We start from the raw sequence: 20,225 nt of genomic DNA on the forward strand, positions 1-20,225 counted from the left end.
AAGGCATTGAGACTAACTTTCTTATATGCACAAAATGGGCTGTGTGTGGTGCTGAAAATAAGACCAGGTGTCCTGACAATTTGTGCTCTGTGTGTTAGATCAGACTGTTAATTAACAATGTTATTACGCTAAAAAACTCTTTATAAGTTTCAGCTCTATTTTTTCCTGTTCATAATCATGTAGAGAAGCACGTTTGTGTCCCCAGAAAATCTTAGTGATACTCAGCAACTGTGTTTCACTCTTGACATTGCATATCCATCCTGTTAATTATCTTATCTCCTGGTTGAATGTTTCAGGTTTCCCTCCTCCACCAGGCGCTCCACCTCCATCTCTTATACCAACAATAGAAAGGTAAAGCAGTGCGGATGATCATTGACAGCCTTACAACAGAACCTTACACATGTGTCTTTTCTAATACTTTCTGATGTTAATTTTTATAGACAAAGCACCTGCCTTTAATTCATAAGTTTAATCTGTATTAAGTACTTTTATGTAACTATAGCCTGTTACCAAAACAGGGCAAAGAAAGTCTTCAAGAAATAAAATAGTTTGTTAGAAATCTTTAATACTGAGTTTGTATCTGCTGGAAAGGGAAATGAACCTTAGTAAGAATGAAATGCTGTTTTCTTCCTGCTGCATCTCCACCTCCACACAGAAGGACCAGATCCATCCTCTAAGGCAGTGGCTTTATTTTCTCCCTTTCTTATATTTAATCTTCTTAGTCTCCTATATTGAAGACTTGGTGGTAGGATGTGTTTAAACAATCAGTGTTGCTAGCTTACGGTCTCTAGACTCACTTCTGAAGATTAGAACAGCACATGTTCTGGCAGGCGGAACTCACTAGGAAACAGGAGCTATTCTAATACTTGACTCAAAGTGAAGATACTCTAAAAACTAATAGTCAAATTATGTAAAAGCAGGACAGTTGGTCTCATGAGTGGCATCAAAGCATCCCAGTGGTTTCAAAGTGCCACTCCAGAGAGCAAATTGTGAAAGGTGAGGATTTTCTTTTCTTTTTTAAACAATTTTATTTTATTTTATTTTATTTTATGTACATTGGTGTGAGGGTGTCAGATCCTCTGGAACTGGAGTTACACACTGTTGTGAGCTGCCATGTGGGTGCTGGGAATTAAACGTGGCTCCTTGGAATAGCAGCCAGTGCTATTAACAGCTGAGCCATCTCTCCAGCCCCAGGATTTGGTTAAGTTCTTGTTGAACACATACTTGTTTCTCAATCAAAATGTCCATTTAAAATACTATCGATTGGTTTATAACCAACTTATAGGCATTAAAACTAATTTTTTTAAGATTAAGTTTTAAACCTCAAACATTCTGTTAACCTCAAACTTTCCCTCTATCTTACTGAGAAAGCTGAAATTGATTGTATAAGTTATGCTAAGTAGTACCAAGTAACTTCTGGGTCCTTGATGTTTTGAGGTGAAAAAGTCTATGTTGTCATATTAAGAAATATCAAGACTCTGTAGCAGATTGTTTAAAGGTTAAATTTTGTTGTTTTGCTGTCTTCGTTTTATTGAACTATTAAGATTGAGTACTTAATTGCATCAGATATAAAGATACTTCTTTCCTCCACAGTGGCCATTCCTCTGGTTATGACAGCCGTTCTGCACGGGCGTTTCCATACGGCAATGGTAAGTTACTCACCACTCAGATCCACTGGGAATCAGTAAAGTACATATTGGTAAAGAAATGGAAACATGTTTACAGAGTAAGAAGTATTAGTTGAAGGAGTTAAATCTGTATATATACCAGATTACTCTTGAGCACAGGTTGCAGATATGAAAACAACATGAATTGCACCCCGCATTTCCATCTGTGCTCTTGAGTGACTGGATGCATTTTCATTGAGCAGAAGTATTTTTCAAGGAGGTTGGTTTTTGTTTTTGTTTTCTTTCTGAGTAGTCGGTCTTGGTAGTGGACTTAAAATAATTAGCTAGGTTGTGGACAGTGTGCTGCCACCCAGGCCTTACTGCATTCTCAGAGCATTGGAGAGCTCTAGAACTTGGTGAATGGGAAATGGACATTGAATTCAACGTAAAGTTAGAGGCTACTATAGCCTTTGCAGCTAGTCTTTGATTTGTCTTTGGCTGTAAAAGCTCTAAATGGTATCTTCTCGAGAAGACTGCTCTAGACTGAAAGTTTTTTTGGTTAGTGCAGCCAGCATTCATTGGCTCTCTTAGCCTTGTAGACAGCTTGCTGCAGCTTCTGTCTGTGCCTTGCATTAAACTTTGTTGAGATCAATCTTTAGCATCACAACCCTGTTTTTGTTGTCTTCAAATTGATTTTTACTTTCTTACTTTGCCCAGTTTTCGTAGAATTGAAGAGAGTTAAGATTTCACTGTTGCTTGGTATATGGGTTGCTCTATCATGTAAGATTGACACAAACTTTCAATTTATTTAAAAAAAAAAAAGCAGCATTGTTTGAAGCTCAGTAAAACCAAATGTACCTCTGTATAGTGTTATGGAGTATGAGTGTTTGCCACAAGGCTATGAGACTTCTGTTAATTTTATGCAGTTTTAAAGTTGCTAGATTTACATTTGAAAATGCCTTCTTCTGCCTATTTATTGTGAGGAAATTATGGACTTCCAGGGTGCCAAGAAAGGATAGTTATTCTGCCTTCTTGGGCAGGGAACAAGTAGAAGCTGTTGAGCATGTAGATGGGTGGGAAAAAAAAAGCCGTACACAGTTCTTAGGTGAAGCACCCTCCCAAAGGCAGATAGGAAGAGAAAATCATACTCTATCCTGTATCACTTGTGTAGCACAAAAGAAACAGAGGCGTAGAAGAGTCTGGCTTATATGGCACCTGTAACAAAGACAATAAATGAGAGACCCCAAACTGCCCAATGTCCATCAGTCCTGCAAGCTTCAGACAACATCAGAGAAGATAGGGTGGAATGTTGTAAAGCAGTGTCTGTCTTCCATATATGACAGCCATTACACTCTTACATGAACTCAGCAACTGTGGTGCCTGTAATAACCTCAGGATATGTATGTAGCCAGTAGTGGTGGCTCAGAGAGGGAGAGGCATTTTCTTCTGTGGCATTTATAGCCATTGGTGAATTGTCCACTTACTTGCCTCTGGCCTATAAATAATCCCCATCCATGCTCCTGTAAGTGACCCTTTAATTAGGGTTCACCCACTAGCTAACAGACTGACTTCCATGATGAATGCTTGGCCAGCATGGATGAGTACCTGATGTGGATTCCCCTCTGTATGCTATGAATGTGTTTTATTGCCATTGGTTAATAAAGAGACTGCTTTCGGCCAGTGGCTTAACAAGAGTATAGCCAGTCTGGAAAAGATATACAGCGAGGGTAGGCAGAGTCAGAGAGACGCCTTGTAGCTGCCAGAGGAGAAAGACATGAGCCACCCGCTGGAACCTTGCCGGTAAACCATGAGCCTTGTGGTTTAAAATACGAAATAATAAAAATAGGTTAATTTAACAGCTAGCTAGAAATACACTTAAACTATTGGCCAAACAGTATTGCAAATAATGTAATTTCTGTGTGATTATTTCGGGTATGGGTGGCTGGGAACGAACGAGCAGCCTCAGTCAACAAGGACCTGGGTTCAATCCCTACTACTGAAAGGATAATGAAATAAAGTCATTAGTTAATAAAGGAGCTAGTGGTAGATCTCCAAACTAATAGTCTCCAGTAATCAGTTTTCATTCTTTCTAGTAAAGAGAACAAGAGATATACCTGAACTTTTGTGGATTTGATTTCTGGCCTGTGGGCAAATGCAAGGCGACAGAGAGCTTTTTCTTAGCTATGTGGCTTCTTGGTTGCCTGTACCTTGGCGTCATCCTGACCAGTGTTTCAGAGTAGCATGTTGTTATCAGTCTCTCCTATGGAAGTAATCCAGAGGTAGACATTATGATGCCTATTCTCTTTCCTCCATTTAAGGTAGAAGAAATTTTAATGGCTTTCAAAGGTATTTCTGTGCTAGAATCTTTGCTTCTGGACCTTTACCAAGCTCTTACAGGGTGTGTCAGGTCCAAATTTTATTAGCTACTCTTGTTTCTCAGACCCCCAAGGGTAGTGCATGACTGTGTTCTTCTAGTCACACTGTTTGGGATCTTGCTTTGCCCTCTCTATAGTCATAAGCCCTTCAGAGGTCTTCAGAACTTAAACTGACAAAAGTAAAGCATTCCCCTAAGGCTGTGGGATTACCTTGAAGCTCCTTGCCCTGTTCTTTACCAAGGTTCCAGTGTTAGTTCTCATTTTTATAATCACCACCATCTCCAGCAGGTTACAAGTGCCCTCCCTTTTCTCTACCACTGAAGCAGTAAGAATTGTTGAAGCATAGGCTCTATGGTTTGCCTTGGGTTCGGCTTATTTTAGGTAACCTTAGATGAATTAAACCTAAATCTTTTCCTTATGTAAACGAAGCTGGAAGTCAGATTTAGCATGATATTGCTAATATGTAAGCATTTGATAAGCACTGCTCATTGAGTTCCTTTGGTTTTACCTTTTTTTTTAATGGCGTTGGGTGTTTTTTGTCACTCTGTCCCCTATGTGTTTGCTTCAGTACAGATTAAACACTAGACCATATCTGAAAGTCCTTTTTGAGGTTACTGACCTAGCCTGTAGAACATTTTTATATATTTCTATTGTAAGGAAGCAAGCGCCTCCTCTATACTTCCTTCCTTGCTCAGCTCTCCTCCCAGAGACAAGCCTTTAATTAGAAAGCCAACTGTAAAACTTAGTAAAGGAGAGGAAGAGGTTTCCCTTAGCCACACGATGAAGCTTTACAGTAAAGACAACAATTTTAGTATATGTGCTGCCGAAGCGAGCACCAGTAAAGACAACAAATAAGACTTCTTTGCGGTTCTCTTTTACCTCTATTTTTTTACTTTAGAATTTATAATTCATTCTTATACCCCTGAACAACATAACTTTTCTAGGTGTGATTTGAAGACTCCTTATGAAGTGAAACTTAGTTCAAAAGTCTTAATATAAGCCGGGCGGTGGTGGCACACGCCTTTAATCCCAGCACTCGGGAGGCAGAGGCAGGCGGATCTCTGTGAGTTCGAGACCAGCCTGGTCTACAGAGCTAGTTCCAGGACAGGCTCCAAAGCCACAGAGAAACCCTGTCTCGAAAATCCAAAAAAAAAAAAAAAAAAAAAAGTCTTAATATTACAGGAATACTAAGAGACAAGTGTTTCTTATCTTTTTTTTTTTTATTTTGGCTCACAGATTTAGAGGTTTCCATCCATAACTTAGACAAATTCATGACTCTTAATTAAGCCTTGTGTGAATTGTGTAATGAACCAAATGATTAGCCTGATGACGAGGACAGAGATGAGTGAAAGTAGAAGACGTATGACCCACAATCCTCCTGGAGAACATGCTCCTTACGACCTAAAACTTCAATAGGCCCAATTTCTCTTCTTTAAAAATGTGTAAACTTTATTTTGTGAGTATGGGTGTTTTGCCTGCAAGTTTGTCTGTACCATGAGCATCCTTGGTGCCTGTGTAAACCAGAAGAGGAATCAGATTCCCAGGCACTGGAGTATAGATGGTTGGGAGTTGCCATGCAGTTGCTGGGAATCAAACTTGGGTCCTCTGGAAGAGCCAGTGCTCTTATCCCTTCAACTTCAGGAAACCATCCCCCTTCCCCCACCCCCACCCCACCCCTGCAATCCTTTCCCATGTGTTTTTATGTCATGTGTTCAGACTTTTACAAAAGACTTAAGTATATGGATGCTTATATGTATATCTACGTGGCATGTGTATACAGTGCACTCATGGATATCAGAAGGGGGCATCCTGGAACTGGAGTGATAGTTATGAGCTACCATATGGGTGCTGGGAACTGAACCCAGGTCCTCTGGAAGAGCAGCCAGTGCTCTTAACCACTAAACCATCTCTCCAGCCCCCAGAATATAGATTTTTAAAAGTAAAAAATCAACAAACTCTGTCTTGTAACTGATGAAATTAGTGTTGTTTTAAATTATGATTATGGAGATGCTTGATGTATTGCTGCTTCCATCCCATTCCATGATTTCCAGAATCAACTATGATTTACTTGTTTTGTTTTTTGCTATTGTTTATTCCCATTTTTGTGATGGTTATTTAATAATATTTAAATGATGCATGAACTCTATTCTTAATGCAGAGATGATAATATGTTTTAGTTTTTCTCGTGTAACTTATTGAGGTTCATCATTTTATTCTTAAAAGGAATATATAGTTTATTTGCTCAACTATTTTCATTTTAGGTCTCCTTTCTAAAATAATTTTCCTTCATTGTCTTGGATAATAGGTTTTGCTTTGCTTTATTTTTTGTTGTTTGTTTATAAATGTCTTTGTTTTATTGTTAAAATGTGTTTTTTGTTGTTCTTGTTTTTTGTAGATGTAGGTATTGAACCCATTGCTTTGGGCATGCTGTAGGCAGGTGTTCACTCAGAGTCTTTAAAACATAATTCTTTATTTCAGTTTCTCCTTAATAGTTCAACGATGTTCTAGTGTCTTTTGGTTTCAGCTTTGATATTGGGGAATTTCTTGCCCAGTAAATAGTGTCAGACCAAGTGCCATAACCTTCGATCTTAATGTGTTTTTTCCTTTAGTTGCCTTCCCCCATCTTACCAGTTCCGCTCCCTCATGGCCTAGCCTTGTGGACACCACCAAGCAGTGGGACTATTATGCGCGAAGAGAGAAAGACCGAGAGAGAGACCGAGAGAGAGACAGAGACCGGGACAGAGACAGAGACCGGGACAGAGACAGAGAGCGCACCCGCGAGAGGGAGCGAGAGCGGGATCACAGCCCCACCCCCAGCGTTTTCAACAGGTGTGTTCCTGTGAGGGTGTTGGACACACTTCATTATACTTTGCACTTTGATTTGTTGTCAGGAAGTAAATTCCAGTTCATTGGGGAAAGAATGCTCAAGGTGTGGGTAGAAAAACCCCTTGACATATACTCATTTCTTTCTTGAGGCTTCCCATTACCATAAGCAGCATGGAGATTGAGGTAACAGTGGAGCCTTGCCAGCTGCTGCAGATGTGGAGATGGAAGAGCCATGTTAGCTGCTGCAGATGTGGCTGTGGTGTCATTTAAAATTTTTTATTCTCTTAAAATTACTTTTTTGAAAAAAACATATGTTAACTTTCTTCCTTTTTCTTTCTATGCAGTTGATTTTTAAAAATTCATTCTTTGATTCATGTGATTGACATTTTGAGCCTTGTTCTAAGCCAGAAACGGTGCTATATCCTGAAGATACATAAATATTCATACATTGTTTTTACAGATTAAACTTAATACTGCTGTTAAGCTGATTAGGACTGGTTTTCTTAGTGTAAGAGTATATGACAAAGAATGGGAAAAATCAGTTTCCTCATGACTTACACATAGTGCATATTTAATACAATTTTATTGGTCAAATAGGTAAAGAGTGGCAAGGTACGTACATATAAGTGGAACATACACTATTAGCCATAGCAGTTAAGTGCATGATTCTGTTTAAGTTCAAGGGCAGTAGTTTTCAGGAAGCTGACTGGTTTCTGCTACATAGCACATCTATAAAATATGCGTGCCATAGTTAAGGAGCTTAGTGCAGAAATGCGTAGGAAGACTATTCTTGCATCACACACACATGTTCAGGGTCTACTGAATTGCTAAACTGGAAAACGTTGATTAAACCATGTTTTCATCTAGTTCTGCTTACATAGGAATAAAAGCTTAAGGCCAGAAAGGCAAAAGGTAGAGGAATTCTGTGTTCTGAATTGTCCTAGGAAAAACCCAGGGAATATACATGGGAAGTAAAAGCTATTTGTTTCTAAAGACTGACAAAAGTGCTCTAAAACAAAATGTTTATAGTATGTGTTGCATTACAAATTACAGGGTCATTGTTTTGAAAACGAGAGACCAGTTTTCACATCTGTTTTTAAGGCAGTTTAATTGTAGACCAGAAAGAAGGCTGGGTGCTGTAGGCTGTTTGACATGTGCTCTAATGAGTTCCAGGCCTGGAGGAACCTTTGCACTGCAGCACCTATCAGAAAGGGGTGGAGGAGGAGGTGCTGTTCTCACTCGGAAACACGCCGGCAGTCTGTTCTCTTAGGCTCCCGTCATATGACTGCCTATGGAACCTAAAGGCCCCAAAGCCAGCAAGAATTTTGCTTTAGGGCAAAGGAGGGCTACACATGACAAAACTGTGAAATAACTGGCCTTCATTACTCTTATGTAGCCGCATTGAGTCGTTCAGAGAAACCTCATTTGTTGATGGAATTAATTGTAATGTTCATTTGTCTGTGCTGCTTTGGTTTGCCTTGGAGAGAGATTATTAGAGGCCCAGTACCCTTGGTAGGAAGGTCTCCTCCTGAAAAATTAGGTCCTAAAGTCATTGAAGAATTTTATTTATTATGCTGTGTGTGCACACACACACGCTCAGGTCAGAGGACAATTTGGAGTCATTTCAATTATTCTAAAGTATGGAACCTGGGGATCAAACTTAAGCTGTCAGGCTTAGCAGCAAGTGCCTTTACCCACTGAGCCATCTTCTTAGGCCCCCAAACTCCATTTATTAATTGCCTACTCTTGATAAATATTATTGTCGGTTTTATAGAAACTTTGAAAAAGATTGTCAGTTATAAATAAGAAAACTGAGGTGTCAGGAACGAGCATTAGAAGTGGCAAAGGCAGAATGTGCTGGGCGCTCATGGATATCCTGGCACTCTGCACTGCCTATCAATGACATGCTTCTTGGGGAAACACATACGGGGTGTGCTCATACATGTACATATGGATATGTGTACATTAAGACAGGTTTTTATAAAAATGTTTTAAAATCTTCATGTGTGTTATTCTGTACAGGATGAAAGCTACGCTATTTCTTATAAAAATCAAACACTTGAAAAAATTTTATCTTTCTGCCTTCTCCTGTGGAAGCCATTGTGAACCATACATTCTTAGAATCTTTACCACATGGCCTGTGTTTTGCAAATTAGATTTTCTGTAGATATCTCAGATACATAAATACATTTAATTATAAAATGGGAGTAAAAAGAAAAACCTGCTGATTAAAATTTAAATCAACTGCAGGTCTCATTCTTTTTTTCCCCAGAAAAAAACATTCCAATATGGAACCTGTCATTAAAACTGTGATAGCACAGAGCAGATAGAACAAATGGTCAGATTTTTCTTTTTTCCTTTTTTTCGAGACAGGGTTTCTTTTTCTAATAGTCCTAGCTGTCCTGGAAAAATAGCTCTGTAGACCAGCTGGCCTCGAACTCACAGAGATCCACCTGTCTCTGCCTTCCCAAGTGCTGGGATTTAAGGTGTGTGCCGCTGCCGCCTGGCTCAAATGGGCATTTTTCTAGTGTGTTGTTTTAAGTGAGATGTGTTTCTGATTTGCTGCTCAGTCTAGGAAATATTTGTCTTCCAACATGAGAAGTTAGCGTTCAGGCCTCTGTTAGGCTTCGGAAGCTCTTCCTTTTGCACTCAACTCAGTTAGTAGTCCTGACTTTGTTTCCACTCCATTGCAGTGATGAGGAGCGGTACAGATACAGGGAGTATGCAGAAAGAGGCTATGAGCGCCATCGAGCTAGTCGGGAAAAAGAAGAACGACACAGAGAGCGACGTCACAGAGAGAAGGAGGAAACCAGACACAAGTCCTCTCGCAGGTTTGACCCACTTTGGTCTGGGGGTGGGGAAGGGCACAGCGCGAGTGTCTCTTTAAGAAATGAAAATATTTTCAATAGCCCAGTGATAGATGAGACTGTTCCTAGCTAATGTACCAATAGCAGTCTGTTATAGTTCTTCTTTCTGGGCGTCAGCAGCGATTTTTAAATATAACAAGGTTGCATTTCTTTATCAGTCAGACAAAAATTAAAATGGTTTTCCCTTTGTTTTATATTATTTCTTTGATAGAGAGGAATTTGGGCATATGAGTCAGTCTTTCTTTATAATTAATATTAAAGTAATGTTTAGTTTACAGAAAAAAATTGGGGCCTGCAGTTCTAAAACAATATTAGAATTGATTTCAATGTTCATTGTATCTGAACATTTCATCTTACAAAATAGTATTTCCTGTTTCTTCAGTTTCTAATTCATAAAGACTTTCAGAATGGGCTAGGAGTCTGGGATAGTGTGGGGGTGAAGATAACTCCATAACAATTGGTGTAAAATCTCATATGACTCTCCAAAATATGTACATCAGAAAACAAATAGGTTTAACCTAAATCCAGGCTTGTTTAGACCAGATTGACTTTGTTACTTAAGCCTTGTTAAACACAATTCCTTTTCTTGTAGTAACAGTAGACGTCGCCATGAAAGTGAAGAAGGGGACAGTCACAGGAGACACAAGCACAAAAAATCTAAAAGAAGCAAAGAAGGAAAAGAGGCTGGGAGTGAGCCCGTCCCTGAACAGGAGAGTGCTGAAGCTGCCCCTGCTGAATAGGCTCCACCTTTTGTGTTTGTCAGTCCCAGAAATAGATGCTATAAATCTCCTTATTTTTCTGGATAATGTTTAAGAAATATACCTTTAATCTTGTTCTGTTAGAATGAAACGTTAATTTTTTCTTTTCCAAAATAAAAATCTGCATTTTTGTGTTAAGTTAAAAATCTTTGTCTTGTAATATTTAAAGAATAAAAGACAGAAATGACTTTATATCCAAGGAAGTCATGTGAATGAGTCAGCAGGGGATTTAGAGCTCAGGTTGGCTGTGTGCAGACAGTATGTAGGTCAAGGACTCACCTTGACTAGCTTTCTAGTTACTGGCGTACTGTTGCAGAAGAGGTGCTGCAAAGACCGCTCTTCATCTTACTGCTCCTGTGTCTCAAGAACTTGGGTGCATTCTTCATATCAGTTTTTGAAAGCAGGTTTTCGGTCTTCTAAATTTGGGTCCATGGTAACTAAACGGGCCATTTTATAGCTAAAGTCATAGATGGTAGGAGGCATTTGGGTGGCCCGTGTGATGTAACTTGTGTACTTTCCAACAGGCACATGTAGACGGTTGTGACTAGCACAGCACTGGACCATTCCATGGCCATCTGTTCGAGCCAGCGTCAGGTGGTTTGGCTGCTGGCAACGTGTTTTCCAGGGTTCATTGGTGGAGTAGCATGTAGGGTGTTTTTTTATACCATTACCGTGTTAAGACTAAAAATAAGCTCAATGACAGTAGTGTTAGGTCAGTTATTTCTTAGTAAAACCAAAAATCCAAGCTTAAAATATGGACTCAGCGCAGGAGGGAATGCAGAACAGCAGTGGTGGTGGCTAGGACTTGGTGTGTGAAAGAATAACTTAGAGCTCAGGGAGGAGGACAGCTCTCCTTTAGAAAAGATTTATTTCTCATTTCAAATTCTCTGCCATTAAATTTAAATGCCTGTAATGTGCTCTCCTTTTGAACTCCACATATATCATATTTTTAATTGATTTGAATTGTGTCATAGAAACCATTTTAGATTTTTATTGAATAGAAAAATATAAACTTGAGGTTTGGAGTGATGAGATCCTCCGTACTAAATAAAAACATCAGCTTTTATTTTTGAAAACGTTTTCCGAGGTGTAACTTGTTTTCATAATATCATACTTTTCCCGGCATTTTTTTTATAATCTTTAAATATAAAAATTGACAAGATAAATACAGTTTTACGAAGCCTATTTGTGATCTTTTTTCTGTTTTCTAAGATCCATCATTGATTTTATAAAAAAGTACCAGGCCAAGAAGCAATAGTGAGAGTAATTCTTCCTTTAAGTTCTTTGAGTGTCCTTGCCAAGCAAGCGTGTATCATTCCTGACGTACTCCTACCATTGACAGCGAGAAGAATGTCACCACATCTAAAAGAGAAACAGGATTGTGGTCAAAATACTTTATGGTTGAAGTTACTTATAGTGGACTCGGGTGGTCCTAGTGTTTGTTTGCTGGTATTTGTCCATTTTAATTCTAATTAGATCTTTCCCTTCTTCACTTAAATTCTCCAGGCTCCATTCAACTTGCATTAGAGGATGTAGTAGTACAGGGAATTGCAATATGGGACCAAGGCCAGTTGTAAATTTTTACTTTGAATTTTTTGAGATAAGGTTTCTCTGTGTAACCGCCCTGGTTGACCTGAAACTCGCTTTGTAGACCAGGCTGGCCTCGAATTCTCAGAAATCTGCGTGCCTCTGCTTCCCAACTGCTGGGATTAAAGGCGTGCGCCCACTGCCCAGCACAATTTTGAATTTCTTGAATCTAACTGGCATGGTCATGTTTTAATTTCTTACTCTTCATGAATGCATAGTGAATACTAATAGTAAATTTAGTAAATAGTGTGCTTTCTTTCCAGTGGGGCCAAGTTTTTACATGTAGAAAACAAAACACTTGAATATTATTTTTGCTAAATAATTATTACCTGATCCTTCCATCGTTGTATGCTGGTGTTCCTTCCACAATGGATTTGATAAAAAATGGTTTGTTCCCATTGTATTCTTCATAACCTCCTACAATGCAGAAGCCCAGACTTCCTGCTGTGTTCCTCCTTAGGGTCACATCTTTACAGTTATATAAGTACCTGAAATAGGATAGAATTAGTGTATACAGTTGAGTTTATTAGTTATAACTTCATTTCTCATTCATTTTTTGAACATTTTTAATAAGTGAAATAGTACCTGTATATGTCTCCCTCAGAAATGACAGTAATTTTTCATGCTCTTAGCTTTTGTATTTGATCTCTTTTCCATAGCTGAACACCCTTTGAACAGAAATACTTCGTCATTGTGTCTTTGCTGAGGAAGATAGTTATGTATTGGCCAAGGACACCATAATGCATGGATTTATATGAGCCATAAGTATGCCTCGATACTTCCAATGATAAGCCAAAGTGCAGCATACTGAGGGAATATAATTTTTATATACTTGTGGGTTTACATAATTCCTAAGGCAAACTTTCTTTGAATTAATTGTTTGCAATGAAATAATCACAATGAAAATAATTTTAACTTAATGCTAATGAACCTCATTAAGTTTAGACCTTCTCTTGACCCTTGGAAAGTACTGGTTTATTCTCACATAAACAAAGAAGACTGTAGACATAAAATGAGCAGAAAGTGAGGCAGAAAGGGTTGAACAGTTGTGGTAGGAGTAAAATCAAGGCATAAACTGAAGTGGAAATTACAAAGTGAGCTGGAGCAAGGAAGACTACAGCTGGCCTAAGAATCAGTAGAATCTCAACTAGGATAGTTGTGGCTGTTAGAGCCAAGTACAAACTGCTGTGTTAGAGTAGAGAGGTGTGTCTACCACATGTGTATGGTCTAGGAACTGCTTTGACTGGAAGATAGCATTTTTATGTTGGTAGAAATGAAGATTTATTGTTTATAGACTGTACCTTAAAATACTCATTTGCTTTTTGATAATCAATAAAAATGATCTTGTGAAATGTTAAGCAATGAAGTTTGGTCATTATACTGGTTTCTGGCCTACCTCATCATTTAACAACCGTGATGGCTATTTTTGGTTGCAACTTGACTGTATCTGGAATAAACTCAAGTGGCTGGGTATATCTGTCAGGAATTTTTTTTTCTTTAATTAAATCATTTGAAGTGGGAAGATCCATTTTTTTTTTCTTTTTTTGGAGAGAGGGTTTCTCTGTATAATATCTTTGGCTGGAACTTCCTCTATAGACCAGACTGGCCTTATGCTCACAGAGATCCTCCTGTTTCTGCCTTCCAAGTGTTCGGAAAAAAGGTATGCACCACCACTGCCTTGCGTGGAAAGACTCACTTTTAATCCATTTTTTGAGGTGGAAAGATCTACCTTTATTTTGGGCCGCACCTTCTGCTGCAGCCTGTATAAAGGACATGGAGGAGGGAAGCTTGCTCTCGCTCTCTCTTGCTGGCACGTCCCATGTCCATTCCTTCACTGACACTAGAGCCCAATTATTTGGGATTCTAGCCTATACTGAAGACCAGCTGAGATACCCAACCTCAGGACTGAGCAACTGCTGTCTTCTTGGACCTTCCATTGGTAGACAGATTTTGTTGGAGTAGACATTCCACTAAATCTATATATCTGTATATCACTTCTGTTCACCTAGAGAACCCTGACTAATGGAACCTTTTTCATGCTGTTGCTTTCATTTGAAATAAAACAAGCCCATTTTTGTTTTGTATGCATTAGCATCATGTACAACATTTTCTTTCATTGAAATAACAAACTTTAAATGAATTTTACTTAGTGAAAACTTTTACTGTTAAGTACTTATTTCACAGCCTTCAGTCAGTAGCATATGCATCCTGTAAGAGCAGTGGTCTTCTAGATATCACACTGTTAAGTTCCTGTTCATTTGATGACAGGAAAAGCATCACACATTCCCACCTTGGTGGGCAGTGGGTCTCAATCTTCCTAATGTTGTGACCCCTTTAATACAGTTCCTCATGTTGTGGTGACCCTCAGCCATAAAATCGTTTTCATTGCTACTTCATAATTGTGATTTTGCTACTATTGTTAATTGTAGTGCCAATGTTTTTGGAGATAGAGATTTGTTGTGGGGTTGTGACCTATAGGTTGAGAATCACTGTTGGTAGGTATGTGCCCATTTTTTTTTGTTTGTTTTTTGTTTTTTTGGTAGAAAAATAGTAATTAGGTGATTCCAAAAGTATGATCACATCTTCTGGTCATAACTACTTAAAACATATAAATAGGTATATAGAGAAATCTCAAAAACTAATGCATCACATTCTTTGGACCATTGTGTTTTGTTTTTTCAAATGAGTGTTCTGTGGGCCTTATTTGAATGTCCAAATATTTTATGTTGATCATCTATAAATACAACTATCTAAAATTATTAAAGTTTTCAACCTAATATTAAATTACAAGTGTGTTTGTTTTCTTAGACTCTTCATAGTGCAGAAGGCATCAGCTTTGGGTCCGCTTTTAGATGTTTTGAGTATACCATGCACTTGGCATTGGGGAATATCACTGAATATGCAAAATCCTTGTCCTCCTGGAGCTAGAAGGTACCCATATGCTAGCCTTTTACTTTCCATTAAACTATGTTGAGTATTTGCCTTTGTGTAGCAGCAAGAGCTCACTATGTTAAAATCTTTTAGTGTCAGGCTAGATAATTGGAACTGAAGACCTTTTTTTTCTTTGCATTACTTCATTCCCCACTGGGAAACCTGGCAGCTGGTTTTGATCAGTGACCTTTGAGATTAAGTGACATTAGCCTTTGGATGTAAATGTGAGCTTTTTTCCTACTCTGAGCTCATTCTCTTAATTTAGGCTTAACTGAGAAAGATTTGGCATAAGGAATGGCAAGGGCTTTGGTCATTTTTCCCGGTGAGGTTATGGTTAGGCTCACAGAGAACTCAACTCCATTGAATGAATTGAGCATGAGAAGTTTTCAAGACACAAAGGCTTGGAGCTGGAGTGATGGCTCTGCAGTTAGGATCACTGGCTGCTCCTCCAGAGGACACAAATTCAGTTCCTAGCACCCACATGATGGCTCACAATTGTCTGTAACTACTGTTCCAGGGGATACAAATAACACTCCTCTGACCTCCGTAGACACCAGGCATGGCAGACAAAACGCTTGTGGTGGTATGAAAGAAAATGGCCCAAAGGGAGTGGCACTATTAAAGGTGTGGCTTGTTGGAGATGCGGCGCTGTGAGGATGGGCTTGGAGGTTTATTTTGCTCAAGCTTCCCTGTGTGTGACTTTCTGTTGCCTGCCAAATGTAGCCCTCTCAGCTCCAGTACCACATCTGCCTGCACACAGCCATGTTCCCTGTCATGATAACAATGGACTCTCTGCAGCTGTAAGTTAGACACCCCAATTAAATATTTTCTTTAGAAGAATTGCTGTGGTCATGATGTCTCTTCACAGCAATAGAAAACCCTAAGGCAACACTTATACACATAAATCTTAAATTTTCTGCAAACCTTCCTTCTATACCAATTTAATCAATAAAGCATTTGAAACACTGCTTTGTGTGGTTTTAAGTCAGAGGGATACTAAGACAAAGATGGCATTGTCTCTTAAAAAGCCAAAATGAAAGCTTAGCCTCACAATGTAAAATAAATCCATCGATCAAGCTGGGTTGAATTGTAAAGTTTTTTCCCACCATGGTGTTAAATTCATGGATCATGAATTTGTTAACCATACTTTGGATTATTGCATTATCTTAGCCAAAGAGAATTAACAATTTTGAATACTTTGATCTTAATTTGACCTATGACTTTTTTTTCTTTTTTTTTAGGTTTTCGAGACAGGGTTTCTCTGTGGCTCTGTAGCTCTGTAGACCAGGCTGGTCTCAAACTCACAGAGATCCGCCTACCTTTGCCTCCCGAGTACTGGGATTAAAGGCGTGCGCCACCATCGCCCGCCTATGACTTTTTTTTAAAAACAGTTTTCGTCATTGTTTTTAAATTGGAATCACAAATACACCAAGTACACTAAGTCCGTAAATTAATATTTTTATAGAAGAAAAACAATGATAGCTGAGTTTGAGAGAGGAAAAAATAGATGAAACTTTGTGTACAGAAAATTGAGCGTGTAACCAGTTTCCATTATTTTTTATAAAATTTTTAGCCCTATCTAGATATTTTAACTTTTTGCCCTAACTTACTTGTAAACATTACCATGAATTTCACCTCTGGGTATAATGTAGAGCTGCTTTATGTGGCTAACTTCTGGGTCTGGTCGGCTTTGTGCCTGCATCAGGGCCCCTGTGTTGACTGTTGTTCCTGCCTCCACTACCCTCCTGCTCTATGCTCGGGCCATGAATGAAGTGTCTCTTCAGGGGCACTTAGGTACCTAGGCAAGGAGCCTATTCAACCAGTGGGATTAAAAAAACAAACAAAAAAAACCATCTGCTCAAATGGGGCTCTTAGTAAACGGTCCGCTGAGTGTTTATGGTAGCTTTAGTTTTTACTTTCGTAATAATAGATTCCTTTATTGTGATATCGTCTTGTCCTCTCGATTCTGAAGTCTATGAGTGGCTTTTCCTAGCACATAAGGGACTTATTATTTTATTAGTCTGTTCCAGAACTTCAGAAATATGAGACAGTTTTTATTTCTTTTGAAAGGTCCACCATTATGGTTAACATTAAAATGCATCATTTTGTATATTAAATATAGGTAGGTGTTTAATAAATTTTTAAAAATAATTTTATTCATGAAATGATGTGGCCATTTTACCTTTGACTAATGGAACTTCACACTTACACAGGAAAAGTGGTAAGGGAAATTACTAGAAATCGTAGCCTCCCTAAAGTGGCAAGCAGCATTGAAGCTTCTCCAGAACTGTTTTATGATAGAAAACAAAGAACAAGACAAATTACTAAAGCTAAATATAGGCTTAGCATTCTCAAGGATGCTTCCAACTTAACCATCGTGATTAAAATCACAGACTAAGTCAAGAACGGACTCAGCTTGTGGCTCTGCCATGCAGTGTGAGCCCGTCATCTGACTGCTCTGAGCCTTAGTTTCCTGAGTCAAGAGCCTGTGATTCTCATGTGCACTGAAGTGTGCAGAGACCAAGTGAAGCTCTCAGAAGGGGCCCTGGCCCTGGATCTTGTTCAGGGCTCATAAGCATCAATTGCTCCATGGCTACTGTTAGACTGCCTGGCTTAGATGGACCAGCACAGTGGACGAAAGTCTCATGACGAAAGTCTCAGAAGTTCTTAGCTAGGAAAAATATTGATGCCTGTTTCCTAACAATTCATTATTGACAGTCCTGGTTAAAATATGTTAGGGACTTCAGGAGAGGAAAGGGTTAAATTCTTAGCAAGTGTGTTAATGCATATTTCTATCATGCTGGTCCAGATGAGAGCATGCTTTGAAAGACTTCCAGATGTGAATGTGGGCCCTGAGAGCCAACAAAGTAAAATGTCATCGGTGTTCTCCGCATCTCCTCCTGTTGAATGACAGCTGATAGTTTGCATAGCTGGCAGAGTGTCTGGAGCAGGGCTCTCCACAGTGCACTACTAATAACACGCTGCTATCTGCGTCTTTATCACCCTCGCTCTTTGCCATTGCCCAAGTCTGACACCCACGAGTTCCACACAGGCCATGCCAGCCTGTGAATGAAGTAAGTGAAGAACCAACAAACCCACGGTGAAGGTTGCTCTAGCCTCCCCAGCAGCTAAGTAAGTGAGAATTCCCCTTCACTCACGTGCCTATTCTGTGTTGTTCTGCATCTCTGACACAGGCCTCTTCCCTGGGGGAGGACCTTAGGTAACTGGCAAGATTGCATATTAGGACAAATATTTGTCCTCAAGCTTTTTTGAGTAAAAGGTAAAATGTATTTGTAATGTTTCTGTGCATGTATTTTAAAAGGTTATTTGTAATCTTAGTATAACAATTCAAGAAAAATGAATTTTGCCGAGGTGTGGTTGGGAATCGCTTACTCCACATCACTTACTCAAATGACTAGAGACGTAAGACAAAGCTGTTGTGTTGGTAGGGAGAAAAGCTAGGTTTCTTGAGGCTCTGAGCACTCAATATTATAGGTGTGAGTGGATCCCCACCCTGCACCCCATGCAAACTGAAGCCATACCACTGGAGTTCATAAACCTCAAAAGTACCATAGTGCCTAGGACAGCAGCAAGACAGGGACTGAGGCCTGAAAAATGCCAGTGTAGTTAAGTTTGTATATCGTATCAGATTTCAATCTTGCAGAATAAAGTTCCCTTTGTGCATTAAAGTTCACTACCAAATCAACTAGGAAACCTGGAAGCGGAAGAGCAGTTCATCTTAAGCAGAAGTAAGAGTTACCACGAATGAAGCAGAGCTGGCAAAGGGCACCAATGAGGAAATTTGGCTGAGAGGATGTGATAGCAGGAGAAGAACCACAAAACCACATGGAAGGCCTGCTCTAACCACATCGGAAGTGGGCAGGCGGGTTTCCCCAAGTTCAGCTTGATGGAGAAGCCAGGCGTGTGCAAAACAATGAGAACTCAAGCAGATACCCGTGTGGGAAGGAGGAGCCTGAGGATGGCAGGGTGTTGTGGGTAGCCTGCCAGGCTGACCTCAGTTGGTTTAGGAGAATACACAAACCGTGTACCAAACAGATCTAGTACCTAGAATATGGCTCTGATCCTGTCTGCCTTCAGCAGACAGCTGCTCCGAGAAAATTATTTCACCCGAAGATTTTTGAACCAACTGCGTTAATGCTACCCAAGAAAGCAGGTGGGGAGAGGTGGCAGAAAATAAATAAATAAATAAATAAATAAATAAATAAAGCCACTCATTAGAAAAATGTTACACAAATGAATGTAGAATATAGAATTCTGTAGAATATGAAATTGATAGTTAATTGTAGCACTATGATTTAAAACACCTATGCAGCAATTGCTCTTTGCAATGAGCAAGAGCTCAACGCAGAGGAAGAGATTTCTAAGATGGTGCCAGGCATGGCAACATTTCCAATACTTGGAAGGCAGAGATGGGCACTGTAAGTTTGAGGCCAGCCTGGGCTGCATACCAAGGCTCTGTTTCAAAAAGAGTGGAGGATAGAGGGAGGACAGAAGGAGAAAACCAAAGATGATACTCTGAGAAAAGGGTAGTTTACAGAACGTAGGGGTGAAAACAGAATGAAGTGGTCCCAAAGGAACAGCCATGTGACTGAACACTGGGGAGAGGGAGAGCTCATGAAAACAAGCGAAGAAAACAAGGAAACAGATGAAACTCTCAGGAAAAATGACAGCAGGTATCATGAGGCCCTGAAGAGCTGAAACAGCAGGACAGTTCTCTCGAACTAAGCGAAAGGTCAGGGCTCATGTGGAGGGAAGGGAATGAGATAGCATTGTTTTCACTAGCTCGACCCTGATTATCCAGGCGCCACCCCAGGGAACAAAAGTGACACAATAGTGTGACAGCCACCCAACCTGCCACCTGGCTTCACAAATGTGTGGTTTGACCTGTTCGCACCGGCAGTGGACATTGATGACGCAGTATTGTGATGCCCAAAATCAATTCTTGCATTTCTTTTTAAGTTTTATAAAACTTTGGGACATAAGAGCTCACAGGCCACCATTGTGTTTGAGTGAGTACATTGATATCTAAGCCAAGGGCATCGAACTACAGCCAAGCCCACAGGCTTTCATTCATGAATGGTCTGGTGGTCTAGGCTGCCTTTATGCTACAACAGCAGAGTGAACAGTTGCCAAGGCCCCATACGCTCTATATACATATATAATTCACTCAATATAACAGTCTCCTACTTAGGTTCAGTTGTAAAATATCTGAATGGTCTCAATGCTCAGTGTTCTACTTTCTAAGGACTTTGA

At 39.5% G+C, this 20,225-nt stretch overlaps 2 protein-coding genes across 8 annotated transcripts in view; one reads left to right on the forward strand and one right to left on the reverse strand.

The window, feature by feature from the left end:
- The window catches only part of Fip1l1 (factor interacting with PAPOLA and CPSF1), a 60,108-nt gene extending 49,529 nt beyond the window's left edge, over positions 1 to 10,579 (forward strand). For all 7 annotated transcript variants that reach the window (XM_013350784.2, XM_005359350.3, XM_026785004.1 and 4 more), the window contains 5 exons: positions 297 to 351; positions 1,594 to 1,649; positions 6,592 to 6,811; positions 9,502 to 9,639; positions 10,268 to 10,579. In XM_013350784.2, the coding sequence (XP_013206238.1) occupies positions 297 to 351; positions 1,594 to 1,649; positions 6,592 to 6,811; positions 9,502 to 9,639; positions 10,268 to 10,415 (617 nt within the window). In that variant the 3' untranslated portion in view covers positions 10,416 to 10,579. The remainder of the gene's footprint in view (positions 1 to 296; positions 352 to 1,593; positions 1,650 to 6,591; positions 6,812 to 9,501; positions 9,640 to 10,267) is intronic.
- Positions 10,580 to 11,448: 869 nt separating this feature from the next.
- Lnx1 (ligand of numb-protein X 1) overlaps positions 11,449 to 20,225 on the reverse strand; it is an 84,932-nt gene continuing 76,155 nt past the window's right edge. The window contains exons 9-10 of the mRNA XM_005359348.3: positions 12,350 to 12,508; positions 11,449 to 11,795 (exon numbers count right to left, since the gene is read on the reverse strand). Of these exons, the coding sequence (XP_005359405.1) occupies positions 11,660 to 11,795; positions 12,350 to 12,508 (295 nt within the window). The 3' untranslated portion in view covers positions 11,449 to 11,659. The remainder of the gene's footprint in view (positions 11,796 to 12,349; positions 12,509 to 20,225) is intronic.

Source organism: Microtus ochrogaster, linkage group LG1 (genome assembly GCF_000317375.1).
Source record: "Microtus ochrogaster isolate Prairie Vole_2 linkage group LG1, MicOch1.0, whole genome shotgun sequence".
NCBI lineage: Eukaryota > Metazoa > Chordata > Mammalia > Rodentia > Cricetidae > Microtus > Microtus ochrogaster.